The sequence below is a fragment of the Pseudorasbora parva genome, chromosome 13 (genome assembly GCF_024679245.1).
Source record: "Pseudorasbora parva isolate DD20220531a chromosome 13, ASM2467924v1, whole genome shotgun sequence".
In the NCBI taxonomy this organism is placed as follows: Eukaryota; Metazoa; Chordata; class Actinopteri; order Cypriniformes; family Gobionidae; genus Pseudorasbora; species Pseudorasbora parva.
Genome location: NC_090184.1, coordinates 1,050,946 through 1,070,046, shown reverse-complemented (window position 1 = coordinate 1,070,046; position 19,101 = coordinate 1,050,946). Strand labels below are relative to the sequence as shown.

Genomic DNA, 19,101 nt, shown 5'->3' with positions numbered 1-19,101 from the left:
ATTAATTTACATTTTATATTTGTATTGACATTGCATTTACATTTTATTTTTAAATTAAGTATTTTTTCTGACAAAAATATGGGCTACATTGAATTGAATTTTAATTTTTTTTTTTTACTTTGAGGAACTTAGTAACCAATTAAAAGTTGTATTTTAATATTTAACATTAACATTACGATTGTAATATAATGTACTGTACAAACATTTCCAGCAACATATAACTAAAAGACGATTTAAATTATTACAATATGCACAAAACAAAATGCACATCTGTAACAAGTGGGCTTCATTGTGGAAAATAATAACACACTTATAATCATGAGCTAATGTATTACTAATGGTGAACTAACCCATTTATTAATGATCACTGCATCAGCAACTAATGAAGATTGATCATGATTAATAGATTAAGCAATCATTCAATGGTTATTAGCTAAATGTGTCATAATAATTCCTTAATAACATATTATATTAATTATTAATGTGAATTAACGTGCCAACGTGTCAAAGCCATGCATTTCAGCTTCCAGTTGTCTGCTTTAATTATTCATTAGCTAATGATTTATCATTATTATGTATCAGTATGTTATCACTTTACTTCATGACTATTAACTAATTGATTAAGTAATATGTAATTGTGGTTATAGGGTTTGAATTATTTTTCAATTAGTTAATAGTCATGTGCCTCCACGAGTCATAACTTAATGAAACCTTTATAAATCAAATTAACATGTTAATTTACATTATTAATTCATATAATATGTTATTAATGATTTAATACATTAAGACACATTTAACTAATAATGAACTGAATGATTACTTAATCTATTAAAGCAGCACTGGGTAACTTTTGCTCTCGGGGTCCCCCTACAGTTTGGAAAAAATAATGTCCTCAGCTACTGTCGTAAGCTCTGTCCTCCTCCATCAGGGGATGCCATCGCGCGTGCATTTGTTGACATGACAGCCCTGATAGCCCTGAGCTAGTGATGCGCGGGTCGTCTCATAACCCGCGGACCCCGTATGTCTATTTAATGGTCGCGGGTGCGCGGCGGGTTGTAAAGGTATATCCAGTGGTGCGGGGCGGGCCAAATAACTTCATAAAAGCGTCCCGCGGGTCGGTGCAGCGCTAACAGTTCCCCTGAACACTGCAGGAGGAGTTCACATGCAGGTGTTCTTCTGGCGGCGCGTGGGAAATGTCTTCATCAGGTACAGTCAGTGGCAGATGCTTCAGCATGTCATATGAATATCATTTCATGGGTTTTATTTTTTTCAAACGCCAAATAATCACGATGCTCACGTTTACAAGCCAGCGTCATTATAGTAGTCTATTGGTTAGCGTTTTCCAGAATCTATATGATACTTCAGTTCAATGTTTGAGTGGTAGCTCACCGTAACAAGCAGGACAGCATCGGTCGGGCACGCCTCCTTCAGCTCACGCCGACGAGCAAACGCTGGTCACATGTTGATCCTCGTCCTGCCTTTAATCACAGCACTTTCTCGTTTCCTCTTATTGCTTTCCTCCAACAAAACCTTTTCTTTCTTATTTGTCTGTGCTGCTTCGGACATGACTATATTATCTGACGAACAAAGTTGGGCTCGCACGTCCGAATGTAAGGAAGTGTGTGTGTTGGTGGAAGTGACGTATATGCCGTAAAGCAGTCGAATTCTGTAGTTCTTTTTGTTCTCGGGTTACTACCCGAAACCCGAAGTTTAAAAGGACGATTAAAAACGATCAGGCTATGGCAGACGTGTCATTCAACCTATTGTAAGTCGATGTATCATCACAAGAGTCTTGAAAATATAATATGAAGGTTGAAAAGTTACCTAGTGCTGTTTAATGACGATGAATCTTCATTAGTTGCTGATGCAGTTATCATTAAAGGTGCCCTAGAATGAAGAATGAACCTTGCCATAGTGAAATAATAAGAGTTCAGTCCATGGACATCACATACTGTGAGTCTCAAACACCATCGCCTCCTCCTTCTGATGTAAATCTCATAAATAAAAACACCATGGAAAAAAAGTGCTTCTCAACATAAACCCAACCGTGATGCAAGTGTTGGGGATAATTTATATGCACGCCCACAACATTTGCATCTGTCCAAACATGTTCATTGTCAGGTGGAAATGGAGCGAATCATCGGGACTGCAGCGTCACTCGACGATCGCAAAAACGGCTCTCATGACACGCGTCATGTTCAGGAGATGGGAGGACTTTTCATATTCAACAGTCATGGTTGAGGTTTATTATAATCCGATACCACAACAATTTAATTCAAGATCGTTCGTTTGTTCGGCCCATTTCAAGCAAGCTTTGCTCAGCGTCTTAAACTGAAGAAAGGGGCGACTGTATTCCTGCAAGCAATTTATCCACTTATTGACTGTTTAAACAAATTCTGATTAAATTGAAAGTTTCTCAGAGAGGCAGCATTGTCTAGATAACGCAAGATGCTAGTACAGTAACAATAGGAAACACCAAGTACCATACCAAACTAAATAGTGTGTCTAATGACAAAGGGTAATATTATTTTATATTACAAAATACAACCGTAGATACTTTGCTTAGATCGTTCACTCAATCCTTCTAGCAAACGTCGCCTTTTCCACCATATCAGTTAAAACGACAGTCATTTGACAAGGCTATGATTTCCGTCATCTCATGTGTTAATTTTTTTTAGTATAACAATTTATGATTTGCAAAAATAACTGTTGCATCTGTGTAGATTTCATGAGCAGAGTGTCTGCGCGTTGTGCACGCTATACATTATGGTCAAGCATGCGCCCTTAAAATAGCATAATGAACAACGCGCAGCGCGCCGCTGACTTTAGACCAGGTTTATTCTGGTCAGTGGCGCAACTGTTTAATGGAACAGCAAAATAGCTCCAGGGATTTTTTGCGCCGGAACACGCCTCCTTTTTTGCGCTGAACCGCCCAGGGAGCGCAAGTTCATTGATTAGTGTAGCGACGTGCTTCTGTGGAGGGAAAAGCGCGCTGCAAAATAGACACATGCGTCGGTGTACAAAGTCAATTGCGCTGGGTGCAAGATAAGGCCCATTGTTTCAAATCATTCTAGGGCAGCTTTAATAGATGGGTTTGTTCACCATTAGTAATACATTATCTCATGATTATCTGTGCATTAGTGAAGCATGAATTAATGAAGATTAGTGCACCCGTATTGTAAAGTGTTACCAACAATTTACCTGAAACATACATTCAAGCTTCAAATGTGGTTTTCATATATGTGACGTAAATCAGTTCATTTGCAATTTAGACTGTTTGTGTAAACCGCTTGTTTCTTCTGGGGTTCATTTTCTAAATATCATCTAAATATTAGACTGGTTTTGTAGATTATGCAAACAGATGATATAGATTATAAAGTCTTCGGTGTAGAGGAGAGCTGTTTTACATGCTTTCACTTTCACATAACTGACACACACACACACACACACACACACACACACACACACACACACACACACACACACACACACACACACACACACACACACACACACACACACACACACACACACACACCTCGCTGTATGAGAGGTGTAACTCTTGCTCTCGTGTCTTCAGGCTGGAATGATGTTGAAGCTGAAATGCTCCGTCTCGGACCCTCGGCATGCTGCGGTCGCCTTAACCTTCTGCACCTGCTTTATAAATGTGCTTGTGGAAGCGCACTCGTGGTGGTACGTGCCTGTTTTAACACCTATATATTTACTCATAGTCATCAGAGTGTGTTTGGTCATGGCCAGTGATGCCAGTAACACATTACTCTGATCTGACGACTTTTCTCCAGTAGCGAGTAATCTAACGCGTTACTCTAATCTGACGACTTTTCTCCAGTAGCGAGTAATCTAACGCGTTACTCTAATCTGACGACTTTTCTCCAGTAGCGAGTAATCTAACGCGTTACTCTAATCTGACGACTTTTCTCCAGTAGCGAGTAATCTAACGCGTTACTCTAATCTGACGACTTTTCTCCAGTAGCGAGTAATCTACCGCGTTACTCTGATCTGATTACTTTTCTCCAGTAGCGAGTAATCTAACGCGTTACTCTAATCTGACGACTTTTCTCCAGCAGTGAGTAATCTAACGCGTTACTCTAATCTGATGACTTTTCTCCAGTAGCGAGTAATCTAACGCGTTACTCTAATCTGACGACTTTTCTCCAGTAGAGAGTAATCTAACACGTTACTCTAATCTGACGACTTTTCTCCAGCAGCGAGTAATCTAACGCGTTACTCTAATCTGATGACTTTTCTCCAGCAGCGAGTAATCTAACGCGTTACTCTAATCTGACGACTTTTCTCCAGTAGTGAGTAATCTAACGCGTTACTCTAATCTGATGACTTTTCTCCAGTAGTGAGTAATCTAACGCGTTACTCTAATCTGACGACTTTTCTCCAGCAGTGAGTAATCTAACGCGTTACTCTAATCTGACGAGTTTTCTCCAGTAGCAAGTAATCTAACGCGTTACTCTAATCTGATGACTTTTCTCCAGTAGCGAGTAATCTAACGCGTTACTCTAATCTGACGACTTTTCTCCAGTAGCGAGTAATCTAACGCGTTACTCTAATCTGACGACTTTTCTCCAGTAGCGAGTAATCTAACGCATTACTCTAATCTGACGACTTTTCTCCAGTAGCGAGTAATCTAACGCATTACTCTAATCTGACGACTTTTCTCCAGTAGCGAGTAATCTAACGCGTTACTCTAATCTGATGACTTTTCTCCAGTAGCAAGTAATCTAACGCGTTACTCTAATCTGACGAGTTTTCTCCAGTAGCAAGTAATCTAACGCGTTACTCTAATCTGACGACTTTTCTCCAGTAGTGAGTGATCTAACGCGTTACTCTAATCTGACGACTTTTCTCCAGTAGCGAGTAATCTAACGCATTACTCTAATCTGACGACTTTTCTCCAGTAGCGAGTAATCTAACGCATTACTCTAATCTGACGACTTTTCTCTAGTAGTGAGTAATCTAACGCGTTACTCTAATCTGATGACTTTTCTCCAGTAGCAAGTAATCTAACGCGTTACTCTAATCTGACGACTTTTCTCCAGTAGCGAGTAATCTAACGCGTTACTCTAATCTGACGACTTTTCTCCAGTAGCGAGTAATCTAACGCGTTACTCTAATCTGATGACTTTTCTCCAGTAGCGAGTAATCTAACGCGTTACTCTAATCTGATGACTTTTCTCCAGTAGCGAGTAATCTAACGCGTTACTCTAATCTGACGACTTTTCTGCAGTGGCGAGTAATCTAACGCATTACTCTAATCTGACGACTTTTCTCCAGTAGCGAGTAATCTAACGCATTACTCTAATCTGACGACTTTTCTCCAGTAGTGAGTAATCTAACGCGTTACTCTAATCTGATGACTTTTCTCCAGTAGCGAGTAATCTAAGGCGTTACTCTAATCTAACGACTTTTCTCCAGTAGCGAGTAATCTAAGGCTTTACTCTGATCTGACGACTTTTCTCCAGTAGCGAGTAATCTAACGCGTTACTCTAATCTGAAGACTTTTCTCCAGTAGCGAGTAATCTAACGCGTTACTCTAATCTGACGACTTTTCTCCAGTAGCGAGTAATCTAACGCGTTACTCTAATCTCACGACTTTTCTCCAGTAGCGAGTAATCTAACGCGTTACTCTAATCCGACGACTTTTCTCCAGTAGCGAGTAATCTACCGCGTTACTCTAATCCGACGACTTTTCTCCAGTAGCGAGTAATCTAACACGTTACTCTAATCTGACGACTTTTCTCCAGTAGCGAGTAATCTAACGCGTTACTCTAATCTGATGACTTTTCTCCAGTAGCGAGTAATCTAACGCGTTACTCTAATCTGATGACTTTTCTCCAGTAGCGAGTAATCTAACGCGTTACTCTAATCTGACGACTTTTCTCCAGTAGCGAGTAATCTAACGCGTTACTCTAATCTGATGACTTTTCTCCAGTAGCGAGTAATCTAAAGCGTTACTCTAATCTGATGACTTTTCTCCAGTAGCGAGTAATCTAAAGCGTTACTCTAATCTGGCGACTTTTCTCCAGTAGCGAGTAATCTAAAGCGTTACTCTAATCTGACGACTTTTCTCCAGTAGCGAGTAATCTAACGCGTTACTCTAATCTGATGACTTTTCTCCAGTAGCGAGTAATCTAAAGCGTTACTCTAATCTGATGACTTTTCTCCAGTAGCGAGTAATCTAACGCGTTACTCTAATCTGATGACTTTTCTCCAGTAGCGAGTAATCTAACGCGTTACTCTAATCTGATGACTTTTCTCCAGTAGCGAGTAATCTAAAGCGTTACTCTAATCTGATGACTTTTCTCCAGTAGCGAGTAATCTAAAGCGTTACTCTAATCTGGCGACTTTTCTCCAGTAGCGAGTAATCTAAAGCGTTACTCTAATCTGACGACTTTTCTCCAGTAACGAGTAATCTAACGCATTACTCTAATCTGATGACTTTTCTCCAGTAGCGAGTAATCTAACGCGTTACTCTAATCTGATGACTTTTTTCCAGTAGCGAGTAATCTAACGCATTACTCTAATCTGACGACTTTTCTCCAGTAGCGAGTAATCTAACGCGTTACTCTAATCTGACGACTTTTCTCCAGCAGCGAGTAATCTAACGCGTTACTCTAATCTGACGACTTTTCTCCAGCAGTGAGTAATCTAACGCGTTACTCTAATCTGACGACTTTTCTCCAGTAGCGAGTAATCTAACGCGTTACTCTAATCTGACGACTTTTCTCCAGTAGCGAGTAATCTAACGCGTTACTCTAATCTGACGACTTTTCTCCAGTAGCGAGTAATCTAACGCGTTACTCTAATCTCACGACTTTTCTCCAGTAGCGAGTAATCTAACGCGTTACTCTAATCCGACGACTTTTCTCCAGTAGCGAGTAATCTAACGCGTTACTCTAATCTGATGACTTTTCTCCAGTAGCGAGTAATCTAACGCGTTACTCTAATCTGATGACTTTTCTCCAGTAGCGAGTAATCTAAAGCGTTACTCTAATCTGATGACTTTTCTCCAGTAGCGAGTAATCTAAAGCGTTACTCTAATCTGGCGACTTTTCTCCAGTAGCGAGTAATCTAAAGCGTTACTCTAATCTGACGACTTTTCTCCAGTAGCGAGTAATCTAACGCGTTACTCTAATCTGATGACTTTTCTCCAGTAGCGAGTAATCTAAAGCGTTACTCTAATCTGATGACTTTTCTCCAGTAGCGAGTAATCTAACGCGTTACTCTAATCTGATGACTTTTCTCCAGTAGCGAGTAATCTAACGCGTTACTCTAATCTGATGACTTTTCTCCAGTAGCGAGTAATCTAAAGCGTTACTCTAATCTGATGACTTTTCTCCAGTAGCGAGTAATCTAAAGCGTTACTCTAATCTGGCGACTTTTCTCCAGTAGCGAGTAATCTAAAGCGTTACTCTAATCTGACGACTTTTCTCCAGTAACGAGTAATCTAACGCATTACTCTAATCTGATGACTTTTCTCCAGTAGCGAGTAATCTAACGCGTTACTCTAATCTGATGACTTTTTTCCAGTAGCGAGTAATCTAACGCATTACTCTAATCTGACGACTTTTCTCCAGTAGCGAGTAATCTAACGCGTTACTCTAATCTGACGACTTTTCTCCAGCAGCGAGTAATCTAACGCGTTACTCTAATCTGACGACTTTTCTCCAGCAGTGAGTAATCTAACGCGTTACTCTAATCTGACGACTTTTCTCCAGTAGCGAGTAATCTAACGCGTTACTCTAATCTGACGACTTTTCTCCAGTAGCGAGTAATCTAACGCGTTACTCTAATCTGATGACTTTGCTCCAGTAGCAAGTAATCTAACGCGTTACTCTAATCTGATGACTTTTCTCCAGTAGCGAGTAATCTAACGCGTTACTCTAATCTGACGACTTTTCTCCAGTAGCGAGTAATCTAACGCATTACTCTAATCTGACGACTTTTCTCCAGTAGCGAGTAATCTAACGCGTTACTCTAATCTGACGAGTTTTCTCCAGTAGCCAGTAATCTAACGCGTTACTCTAATCTGACGACTTTTCTCCAGTAGCAAGTAATCTAACGCGTTACTCTAATCTGACGACTTTTCTCCAGTAGCGAGTGATCTAACGCGTTACTCTAATCTGACGACTTTTCTCCAGTAGCGAGTAATCTAACACGTTACTCTAATCTGATGACTTTTCTCCAGTAGTGAGTAATCTAAGGCGTTACTCTAATCTGATGACTTTTCTCCAGTAGCGAGTAATCTAACGCGTTACTCTAATCTGACGACTTTTCTCCAGCAGCGAGTAATCTAACGCGTTACTCTAATCTGACGACTTTTCTCCAGTAGCGAGTAATCTAACGCGTTACTCTGATCTGAAGACTTTTCTCCAGTAGCGAGTAATCTAACGCGTTACTCTAATCTGACGACTTTTCTCCAGTAGCGAGTAATCTAACGCGTTACTCTAATCTCACGACTTTTCTCCAGTAGCGAGTAATCTAACGCGTTACTCTAATCTGACGACTTTTCTCCAGTAGCGAGTAATCTAACGCGTTACTCTAATCCGACGACTTTTCTCCAGTAGCGAGTAATCTAACGCGTTACTCTAATCTGACGACTTTTCTCCAGTAGCGAGTAATCTACCGCGTTACTCTGATCTGATTACTTTTCTCCAGTAGCGAGTAATCTAACGCGTTACTCTAATCTGGCGACTTTTCTCCAGTAGTGAGTAATCTAAAGCGTTACTCTAATCTGACGACTTTTCTCCAGTAGCGAGTAATCTAACGCGTTACTCTAATCTGATGACTTTTCTCCAGTAGCGAGTAATCTAACGCGTTACTCTAATCTGATGACTTTTCTCCAGTAGCGAGTAATCTAACGCGTTACTCTAATCTGACGACTTTTCTCCATTAGCGAGTAATCTAACGCGTTACTCTAATCTGACGACTTTTCTCCAGTAGCGAGTAATCTAACGCGTTACTCTAATCTGATTTCTTTTCTCCAGTAGTGAGTAATCTAATGCGTTACTCTAATCTGACGACTTTTCTCCAGTAGCGAGTAATCTACCGCGTTACTCTGATCTGATGACTTTTCTCCAGTAGCGAGTAATCTAACGCGTTACTCTAATCTGACGACTTTTCTCCAGTAGCGAGTGATCTAACGCGTTACTCTAATCTGACGACTTTTCTCCAGTAGCGAGTAATCTAACACGTTACTCTAATCTGATGACTTTTCTCCAGTAGTGAGTAATCTAAGGCGTTACTCTAATCTGATGACTTTTCTCCAGTAGCGAGTAATCTAACGCGTTACTCTAATCTGACGACTTTTCTCCAGCAGCGAGTAATCTAACGCGTTACTCTAATCTGACGACTTTTCTCCAGTAGCGAGTAATCTAACGCGTTACTCTGATCTGAAGACTTTTCTCCAGTAGCGAGTAATCTAACGCGTTACTCTAATCTGACGACTTTTCTCCAGTAGCGAGTAATCTAACGCGTTACTCTAATCTCACGACTTTTCTCCAGTAGCGAGTAATCTAACGCGTTACTCTAATCTGACGACTTTTCTCCAGTAGCGAGTAATCTAACGCGTTACTCTAATCCGACGACTTTTCTCCAGTAGCGAGTAATCTAACGCGTTACTCTAATCTGACGACTTTTCTCCAGTAGCGAGTAATCTACCGCGTTACTCTGATCTGATTACTTTTCTCCAGTAGCGAGTAATCTAACGCGTTACTCTAATCTGGCGACTTTTCTCCAGTAGTGAGTAATCTAAAGCGTTACTCTAATCTGACGACTTTTCTCCAGTAGCGAGTAATCTAACGCGTTACTCTAATCTGATGACTTTTCTCCAGTAGCGAGTAATCTAACGCGTTACTCTAATCTGATGACTTTTCTCCAGTAGCGAGTAATCTAACGCGTTACTCTAATCTGACGACTTTTCTCCAGTAGCGAGTAATCTAACGCGTTACTCTAATCTGACGACTTTTCTCCAGTAGCGAGTAATCTAACGCGTTACTCTAATCTGATTTCTTTTCTCCAGTAGTGAGTAATCTAATGCGTTACTCTAATCTGACGACTTTTCTCCAGTAGCGAGTAATCTACCGCGTTACTCTGATCTGATGACTTTTCTCCAGTAGCGAGTAATCTAACGCGTTACTCTAATCTGATGACTTTTCTCCAGTAGCGAGTAATCTAACGCGTTACTCTAATCTGGCGACTTTTCTCCAGTAGTGAGTAATCTAAAGCGTTACTCTAATCTGACGACTTTTCTCCAGTAGCGAGTAATCTAACGCGTTACTCTAATCTGACGACTTTTCTCCAGTAGCGAGTAATCTAACGCGTTACTCTAATCTGATGACTTTTCTCCAGTAGCGAGTAATCTAACGCGTTACTCTAATCTGACGACTTTTCTCCAGTAGCGAGTAATCTAACGCGTTACTCTAATCTGATGACTTTTCTCCAGTAGCGAGTAATCTAACGCATTACTCTAATCTGACAACTTTTCTGCAGTAGCGAGTAATCTAACGCGTTACTCTAATCTGACGACTTTTCTCCAGTTGCGAGTAATCTAAAGCATTACTCTAATCTGATGACTTTTCTCCAGTAGAGAGTAATCTAACGCGTTACTCTAATCTGACGACTTTTCTCCAGTAGCGAGTAATCTAACGCGTTACTCTAATCTGATGACTTTTCTCCAGTAGTGAGTAATCTAACGCGTTACTCTAATCTGATGACTTTTCTCCAGTAGCGAGTAATCTAACGCATTACTCTAATCTGACGACTTTTCTGCAGTAGCGAGTAATCTAACGCGTTACTCTAATCTGACGACTTTTCTCCAGTAGCGAGTAATCTAAAGCGTTACTCTAATCTGACGACTTTTCTCCAGTAGCGAGTAATCTAACGCGTTACTCTAATCTGATGACTTTTCTCCAGTAACGAGTAATCTAACGCGTTACTCTAATCTGACGACTTTTCTCCAGTAGCGAGTAATCTAACGCGTTACTCTAATCTGACGACTTTTCTGCAGTAGCGAGTAATCTAACGCGTTACTCTAATCTGACGACTTTTCTGCAGTAGCGAGTAATCTAACGCGTTACTCTAATCTGACGACTTTTCTCCAGTAGCGAGTAATCTAACGCGTTACTCTAATCCGACGACTTTTCTCCAGTAGCGAGTAATCTAATGCGTTACTCTAATCTGACGACTTTTCTCCAGCAGCGAGTAATCTAACGCGTTACTCTAATCTGACGACTTTTCTCCAGTAGCGAGTAATCTAACGCGTTACTCTAATCTGACGACTTTTCTCCAGGAGCGAGTAATCTAACGCGTTACTCTAATCTGATGACTTTTCTCCAGTAGTGAGTAATCTAACGCGTTACTCTAATCTGACGACTTTTCTCCAGTAGCGAGTAATCTAACGTGTTACTCTAATCTGATGACTTTTCTCTAGTAGCGAGTAATCTAAAGCATTACTCTAATCTGACGACTTTTCTCCAGTAGCGAGTAATCTAACGCGTTACTCTAATCTGATGACTTTTCTCCAGTAGCGAGTAATCTAACGCGTTACTCTAATCTGACGACTTTTCTCCAGTAGCGAGTAATCTAACGCGTTACTCTAATCTGACGACTTTTCTCCAGTAATGAGTAATCTAACGAGTTACTATTTCCTAACCAGTAATCAGATTAAAGTAATTTATCCAAATCACTGTGACTATTTTAGTCAGTTTCCTTAGTAAAAAATAAAACATATATTTTTGCTTTCTTCTTGCGTCTCAGGGAGAGCATTTTATCAGGCTATATTTTTTAATATCAACTTTAAATGTCAGGAGCTCCATTGTTGACGTTACTGTTAATAATACACTTCCATTAAAGTGAGTGTTGGCAAACGGTCGTCATTTCTGTGTTGAGGCAGCAGGGGTGTTTTCGGAAACTGCTGAATGTAACAAATAAAGTAACTTGTAATCTTACTTAGTTACTATTAAAATCAAGTAATCTGTAAAATAAGTAAGTAACTTTTAAAAGGAGTAATCAGTAATCAGATTACTTTTTCAAAGTAACTGTGGCAACACTGCTCATGGCCTGGTTTAGGTCATACTCAGAACACCAGAAAAAATGCTTTTGTTACTTAGTTTTTCTGTCTTGTTTCTAGTCTAAATATCTTAAAATTCTAACATTAAGAAATATGTATTAGACATTTAAGTAAGCCTAGTAAATGTTATTGTCTTTTTTTTGGGAAAATAATTCAAAATTAAGAGTTTTTGCTTAAAATAAGATAAATAATCTGCCAAGGTAGTGAGAAAAATAATCTTGTTTTCTGTTTGAATTAAGATTATTTTTCTCACCCCATTGGCAGATTATTTATCTTATTTTAAGCAAAAACTCTCTTCATTTTGAGTTATTTTTCCCAAAACAAGACAATTACTTTTGCTTGTCTAGTAAATACTTCTTGTTTTAAGAATTTTTAGATGTTTGGACTAGAAACAAGACAAAAATACACTGAAAAAAAATGAAAACACATATTGTCCAATTTATATAAAGAGCGGAGCGATTGCTTAGGCTGTGGATTGAGACAGCACATGGCATTAAAGAGCATTTCATAGCACTTGACATGTTCATTATGTGCTTTTGCTGACTAATAGAATTAAAGTTAGTTAGTACAATCTTATAAATCAATCAAGTGACCACACAAATATACAAAAACAAAATAAGCTTGTGATTTGATTAAAGAGGCATGGTCTCAAGCGCCCCGGAGGACTTCACTGTTGTTAGGAAGCCATATTAAAATCATTTTGAGATTACGCAATTGGGTTACTTAAAACTTACTTCATTCCATGATGTTGAAGTTATGTGAACAAATCATGTTTGTTTAATTTAATTGAATCATGTGGAACCGATGTACATGATTAAATCATCTAAATCCAACAAACCGTACGTACTAAGAAAAAAAATGTTTTGCAGTGAAGGACGCGGTGAAAACAGGTGGCATTTAGAGTCCCACAAGGCTTCATTGCTGTAAATGCGTGTGGATGTTTGCAGGTCTCTAGCCATGAATCCCCTCCTGGTTCCAGAAGCGTATATCATAGGAGGTCAGCCGCTATGCAGTCAGCTGGCAGGACTGTCCACAGGTCAGAGGAAGCTTTGCCAGCTCTACCAGGATCACATGCACTTCATCGGAGAAGGTGCCAAGACGGGCATCCGGGAATGCCAATACCAGTTTCGGGAGCGCCGCTGGAACTGCAGCACAGTGGACAACTCCTCAGTGTTCGGCAGTGTCATGCAGATAGGTACGACTTTAGGCATCTCTCTCCCATCTCACACCAGTTCACAATGATCAAACCAGTTAAAGGATTAGTTCAGCCAGAAATGTAAATAGTGTGATTAATTCCTCCTGTGGTTGGCCAGCCGTCAGACCTCCGCTCATCTTCACACACAGATGAAGATATTAGTGTTGAAATCCGATGGCTCAGAAAGGCCTTCATTGACACCAATGTCATTTCCTCTCTCAAGACCCATAAAGGCACTAAAGACGTCGTTACAAAGCCCATCTCACTACAGCGGCTCTACAATCATTGATGAAGACACAAAAATTGTTTTTGTGCGCATAAAAAACTAAATAATGGCATATAGTTATGGACCGATTTAAAAACAAAGCTTTTAAAAAAAAGCTTTTTTCCAAAGTGCTCTGCAGTGGTCAAAAATTATTATAAAGAGTGAATTTTGAAGTGATATATTCTTGAAAACTCGAGATGTGGATTCCGAAAGCTATTTTCCATCATGTATGGACACGCCCCCTAATGCTGATTGGCTCACTTTCTCTCCCCCATCATGTATGGACATGCCCCCTACTGCTGATTGTCTCAGTTTCTCTCTCCCCCATCATGTATGGACACGCCCCCTACTGCTGATTGGCTCAGTTTCTCTCTCCCCCATCATGTATGGACACGCCCCCTACTGCTGATTGGCTCAGTTTCTCTCTCCCCCATCATGTGTGGACACGCCCCCTACTGCTGATTGGCTCAGTTTCTCTCTCCCCCATCATGTATGGACACGCCCCCTACTGCTGATTGGCTCAGTTTCTCTCCCCCCATCATGTGTGGACACGCCCCCTACTGCTGATTGGCTCAGTTTCCCCCCCCCATCATGTGTGGACACGCCCCCTACTGTTGATTGGCTCAGTTTCTCTCCCCCCCATCATGTGTGGACACGCCCCCTACTGCTGATTGGCTCAGTTTCTCTCCTCCCCCCCATCATGTATGGACACGCCCCCTACTGCTGATTGGCTTAGTCCCCCCCCCATCGTGTATGGACACGCCCCCTACTGCTGATTGGCTCAATCTCTCCCCCCCCCCCCCATCGTGTATGGACACGCCCCTACTACTGATTGGCTCAGTCTCCCCCCCCATCATGTATGGACACGCCTCCTATTCGCTGTTTTAAAGGAGTCGCTGTTCAATATGTCCAGCCTGACTGCCTGTTTCAACAGGAAAGGAAACTTCACTCAGCTGGGGTCTTTAAAACGATCTCTGAATGCCTTAGCTGTGGTTTCTTGTTATTCAATATAAGGATGTGTTCACCAGGTGGCGTACTTGTGCTGTATGAATTCTACCAGCTCTGAAGACATCATTGCACTGATAATGTTTTTCTCTGTTATCTCCTACAAAACTCAGTTGCTGGAGGGCCGCAGACCTGCAGAGTTTAGTTCATACACACACACACACACCTGCAGTTCTCAAAGAAGCCTGAAGGGTTTGATGAGCTGAATCAGGTGTGTTTAATTAGGGCTGAAGCTAATCTCTGCAGGGCTGAGTGTTACATCCCTGTCCTACTGCAACTATCTCAGCATGACAAGGGCAAAACGGGTGGAGATGTGCAGTTTTGGCTGTTCAATACTATCACAAACACCAGTAAATCGACTATGGCAAACGTTAGTGAAACATGCTGTGTGAGTTATTTAACGATTGTCCTTCCATTAATTTAACGTGCTGACAAAAAAACTCCTACAGAATGCATATGCAGTAAGGTCTGCTTTCACGCCTTTTCATCTCTAAATCCTCACGGCGTGTCTTTAGTAAATCCTGACCGTTTTAAGGCTAAACGAAGGTTTGCACTGGAGCCTCATGTTATTTTAGAGTGTGATACACCGTAACATCCATGTTTGGGACGGAAACAAGAAATACAATTATTTTTCTCACCCCATTGGCAGATCATTTTGCCTGTTTTAAGCAAAAACTCACTTCATTTTGATTTTCAACAAAACAAGAACAAATATCTTATGTTGTTATACTTATATAGTAAATGCATCTTGATTTAAAGGCCGCAACTTCAGAAGTGTAGGGGGCGGGGCTTTAGATTCTAGAGAGCATTTTGATTGGACAGAAGATTTGATGAGAAGGTGAAGTCTGCGATGATGTCATCAAAATCTGAGATTCGTTTTAACGGAAGTGAGAGACTGTAAGTTTTGAATGCTTATATCTCCTAAATGCTAATTTTGTCATTGTTTTGGAACATGCCAGCTTATTCATAACTTTAAGGCTAACACAGTCATACTAAAAGCTAAAAAAACTTTGATTTTAGTGGGCCTTTAAGAATTGTTAGATATTTAGACTAGAAACAAGACAAAATTACTTAGTAAGAAGAGCATTTTTTGCAGTGTGGAATTTGGTCAGTGTTCAAGAGGTAAAGGTTACACTTGCTCATCAAAGCACAATCAAAGCAAAGCTAACCCGTGAGTTCCGCAGGGAGCAGAGAGACGGCGTTCGCGTACGCGATCAGCGCAGCCGGCGTGGTGAATGCAGTGAGCCGCGCCTGCAGAGAGGGGGAGCTGTCGAGCTGCGGCTGCAGTAGAGCCGCGCGGCCCAAAGACCTGCCGCGAGACTGGCTGTGGGGCGGCTGCGGAGACAACCTCCATTACGGATACCGCTTCAGCAAGGAGTTCGTGGACGCTCGCGAGCGGGAGAAAACCGCCACCAAAGGCTCTATGGAGAGCGCCAGACTGCTGATGAACCTTCACAACAATGAGGCGGGACGGAGGGTAAGACAGCAAATACAACCAGAGAAGTAAAGATTGTACACAAACTTTGATGTTGGCTTGTCAAAGCCATAAGAATGTTTTCAAGTTTTAAAATGAGTGAAGTGGAAAGAGAAAGAACTTTGCTAACATTAACATTGTTTTAATACATTGCTAGCATGAAATAGCATTTTTCAGAGGTGGACAAAGTACACAACTTCAAAAGTACTTGTAAAATTACAACTAGTCAAATATTACTCCGTTACAAGTGAAAGTTGTAAAAACAGATTTTTATTAAAGTAAAAGTACAGAAGTTTTTATTTCAAAAGTACTGAAGTATCAAAAGTAAATGTCCTTCTTTATGTCGCCGCATTATTGTATTATAGTTGTATAAATGCACATTATGCCATCATGGTTTAAGCCAGTCAGTGACGCTCCATCTGACACACTAGCAGACGCCTAACTTAAACTCATTTAAATACTTGTAGAAAAGTTACAAAGCTCTTTATAAAGCTGCTGTCACTTTAAGGCCGAATGCACGGATCCAATACACTGATACACATCTGATATTCTCACACTGTTCACCTTCACTGAAGACAGAATCAACTTTGTTTATGTGAATCCTCCACTAAATGAGCATTTGGACATCCGTCTTCTTCCATTTTGCTCTAAACTATAAATCAGTGTTTAATAAATGCTGTGAAATCATTGAACTTCACGAGACTCTACAAGAGTGATTCCTGAAAGGCTTTCTGCAAAAACCCAAACACCTTTTAAAGAAGAAAAAAATCATCACTGACTTTCAAAGCGGCGACAGAAACGACTTTCCACTTCGAGGACCTTGATAGAAATGTAGTGGAGTAAAGAGGACGATATTTGTCTTTCAGATGGAGTGAAGTTAAAGTCAGAAGATTACAGAAAAAATAATACTCCAGTAAAGCACAGAGACTCAAACAGTGAACTTCAGTACAGGACTCGAGTAGATGAGCTGAGGGACTGTCCAGATCTGGCATGTTGCTAGTATGGATTGACATATTGCTAGCATTAATTATCTTGCTGTTAGCATGTTGTTTAATGTTGCATGCATGAATTAGCATGTCGGTAACATGCTGCTAATATCTTTAATGAGCACCTGATGTGAGCTTCAGCGGAGGGTAAAACCAGTTCACAACACAAGTCTGCACTGCTGAGTGAAAGGATTTAACTTACCGCACTGCAATCCCCTGACTTTAAGTCGTTTAAAAAATGTTTATTAATTTGACAACTAGTAATTTATCATTCTTTAAAAAAAAAGCTTTAGCATAAATGCTGTTTGTGGGTTTTAACAGACCAGCTTACAACTTTAATGATGCATCAATAAATTATATACTCATCATTTACTAATGGTGTGATCATTTGTTCATGATAAACAATTGTTTATTGAGATAATGGTACACTGACATTTCAGTGATTAATAATATATTAACTAGAAACTTAATAACCATTTACTAAGGATCTGTTTGATTATTTTATGATATGCTATTTTTTTGAAGATAACTTACCACAGATTTGCAAATTGTTAGCATTTTACTTAATCATTTATGAACGTATAGTCATGATTTGTAACTAAATATCTAATAACTTGTAAATAATTTATAACTGAATCTACAAAACACAAAAATTAACAATTTATTAACATTTTTGAAACGCATAGTTATGTTTTGTAAATTATTAGTTGATCATTAACTAATCAATTATACATTACTTATAACTGAATCTACTAAATATATGTAAAATAATTAACATATCACTCATTAATCATTAATGAATGCATAGTCTACTAATCACTTGTAAATTACTTGTAACAAAATTTACAAAACATTAGCATATCACTCGATAATCATCTATGAATGTTTTGTTAATGAATAGTTCATCTTTGTAAGTGATGAACTATTCATTAACAAAACATTCATAGATGATTATCGAGTGATATGCTAATGTTTGTGTAAATGCCAATGCCACTTATAAATGACTTACAACTGAACATTATTATTATGAAGTGTTACTGATTCTTCTTACCAAGTGAAAGTGACTGTGACCTCTGAGCTGTGCGGTGTCCAGAATAATAATCCTCCACGGTGTGTTAATAGGCCAGGGGAGAACTGAGTCTGGTTTCTCTAAGCTTTATTTTTCTCCATCATGCCCTGATGGAGTTTCGGTTCCTTTGGTCGCCTTTGGCTTGGCTTGCTCAAATTTAGCTATTCAAAATTCATAAACTCTTTCTCATTCCCAGATGGCGTCCGATCTCGCCCACGTGTCCTGTAAGTGTCACGGCGTGTCCGGCTCCTGCAGCCTTAAAACCTGCTGGCTGCAACTCGTGGATTTCCGCAAGGTGGGCGACGCTCTGAAGGAGAAATACGACAGCGCCGCTGCCATGAAGATGAACAGCCGTGGAAAGCTTGTTCAGGTTCACTCCAAATTCAACTCTCCTACTAGCAACGACCTGGTGTACATAGACCCCAGTCCGGATTACTGCTTGGAGAACAAGACAACAGGCTCTCTAGGAACGCAAGGCCGTCTCTGCAACAAGACGTCTGAAGGCATGGCCGGCTGCGCGCTCATGTGCTGCGGTCGAGGCTACGATCAATTCAAGGTTCAGATAGTCGAGCGCTGCCACTGCAAGTTCCACTGGTGCTGCTACGTCAGATGCAAGCGCTGCTCGCGCACCGTAGACCAGTTTGTGTGCAAGTGAGAAAGAAAATCTAAAGAAACTCTATTTATAGAGCTGAAACAATGATGACAAAGACTGATTGGTTTCTAGCGATCATTTTCAAAGTACTATGTACAAGACATCTAAAGAAACTGCAAATATCAATATATATTTATTTTCTCAGATGGTTCTTTTCTCATTTTTTTCTTATCAGAGGATTTTAACTGAAAATAGTCTGGGCACGATCCAGCGTTTATCCATTGATGTAGGAGCTTCACATGAGGACTGTTTATCTTGTAAAATAATCACACTTCCTTAACTCTTTTCCCGCCACTGATTTGTAAAAGATTTCATTCAGGAACATTAGGCAGTTTTGATTTATATGCGGTTT

The 19,101-nt window shown here is 40.2% G+C and overlaps 1 protein-coding gene across 1 annotated transcript in view; it reads left to right on the top strand.

The window, feature by feature from the left end:
• Positions 1 to 19,101, top strand: part of wnt5a (wingless-type MMTV integration site family, member 5a) — a 19,724-nt gene extending 623 nt beyond the window's left edge. Inside the window, exons 2-5 of the mRNA XM_067412422.1 lie at positions 3,581 to 3,693; positions 13,051 to 13,298; positions 15,753 to 16,045; positions 18,294 to 19,101. Of these exons, the coding sequence (XP_067268523.1) occupies positions 3,587 to 3,693; positions 13,051 to 13,298; positions 15,753 to 16,045; positions 18,294 to 18,752 (1,107 nt within the window). The 5' untranslated portion in view covers positions 3,581 to 3,586 and the 3' untranslated portion in view covers positions 18,753 to 19,101. The remainder of the gene's footprint in view (positions 1 to 3,580; positions 3,694 to 13,050; positions 13,299 to 15,752; positions 16,046 to 18,293) is intronic.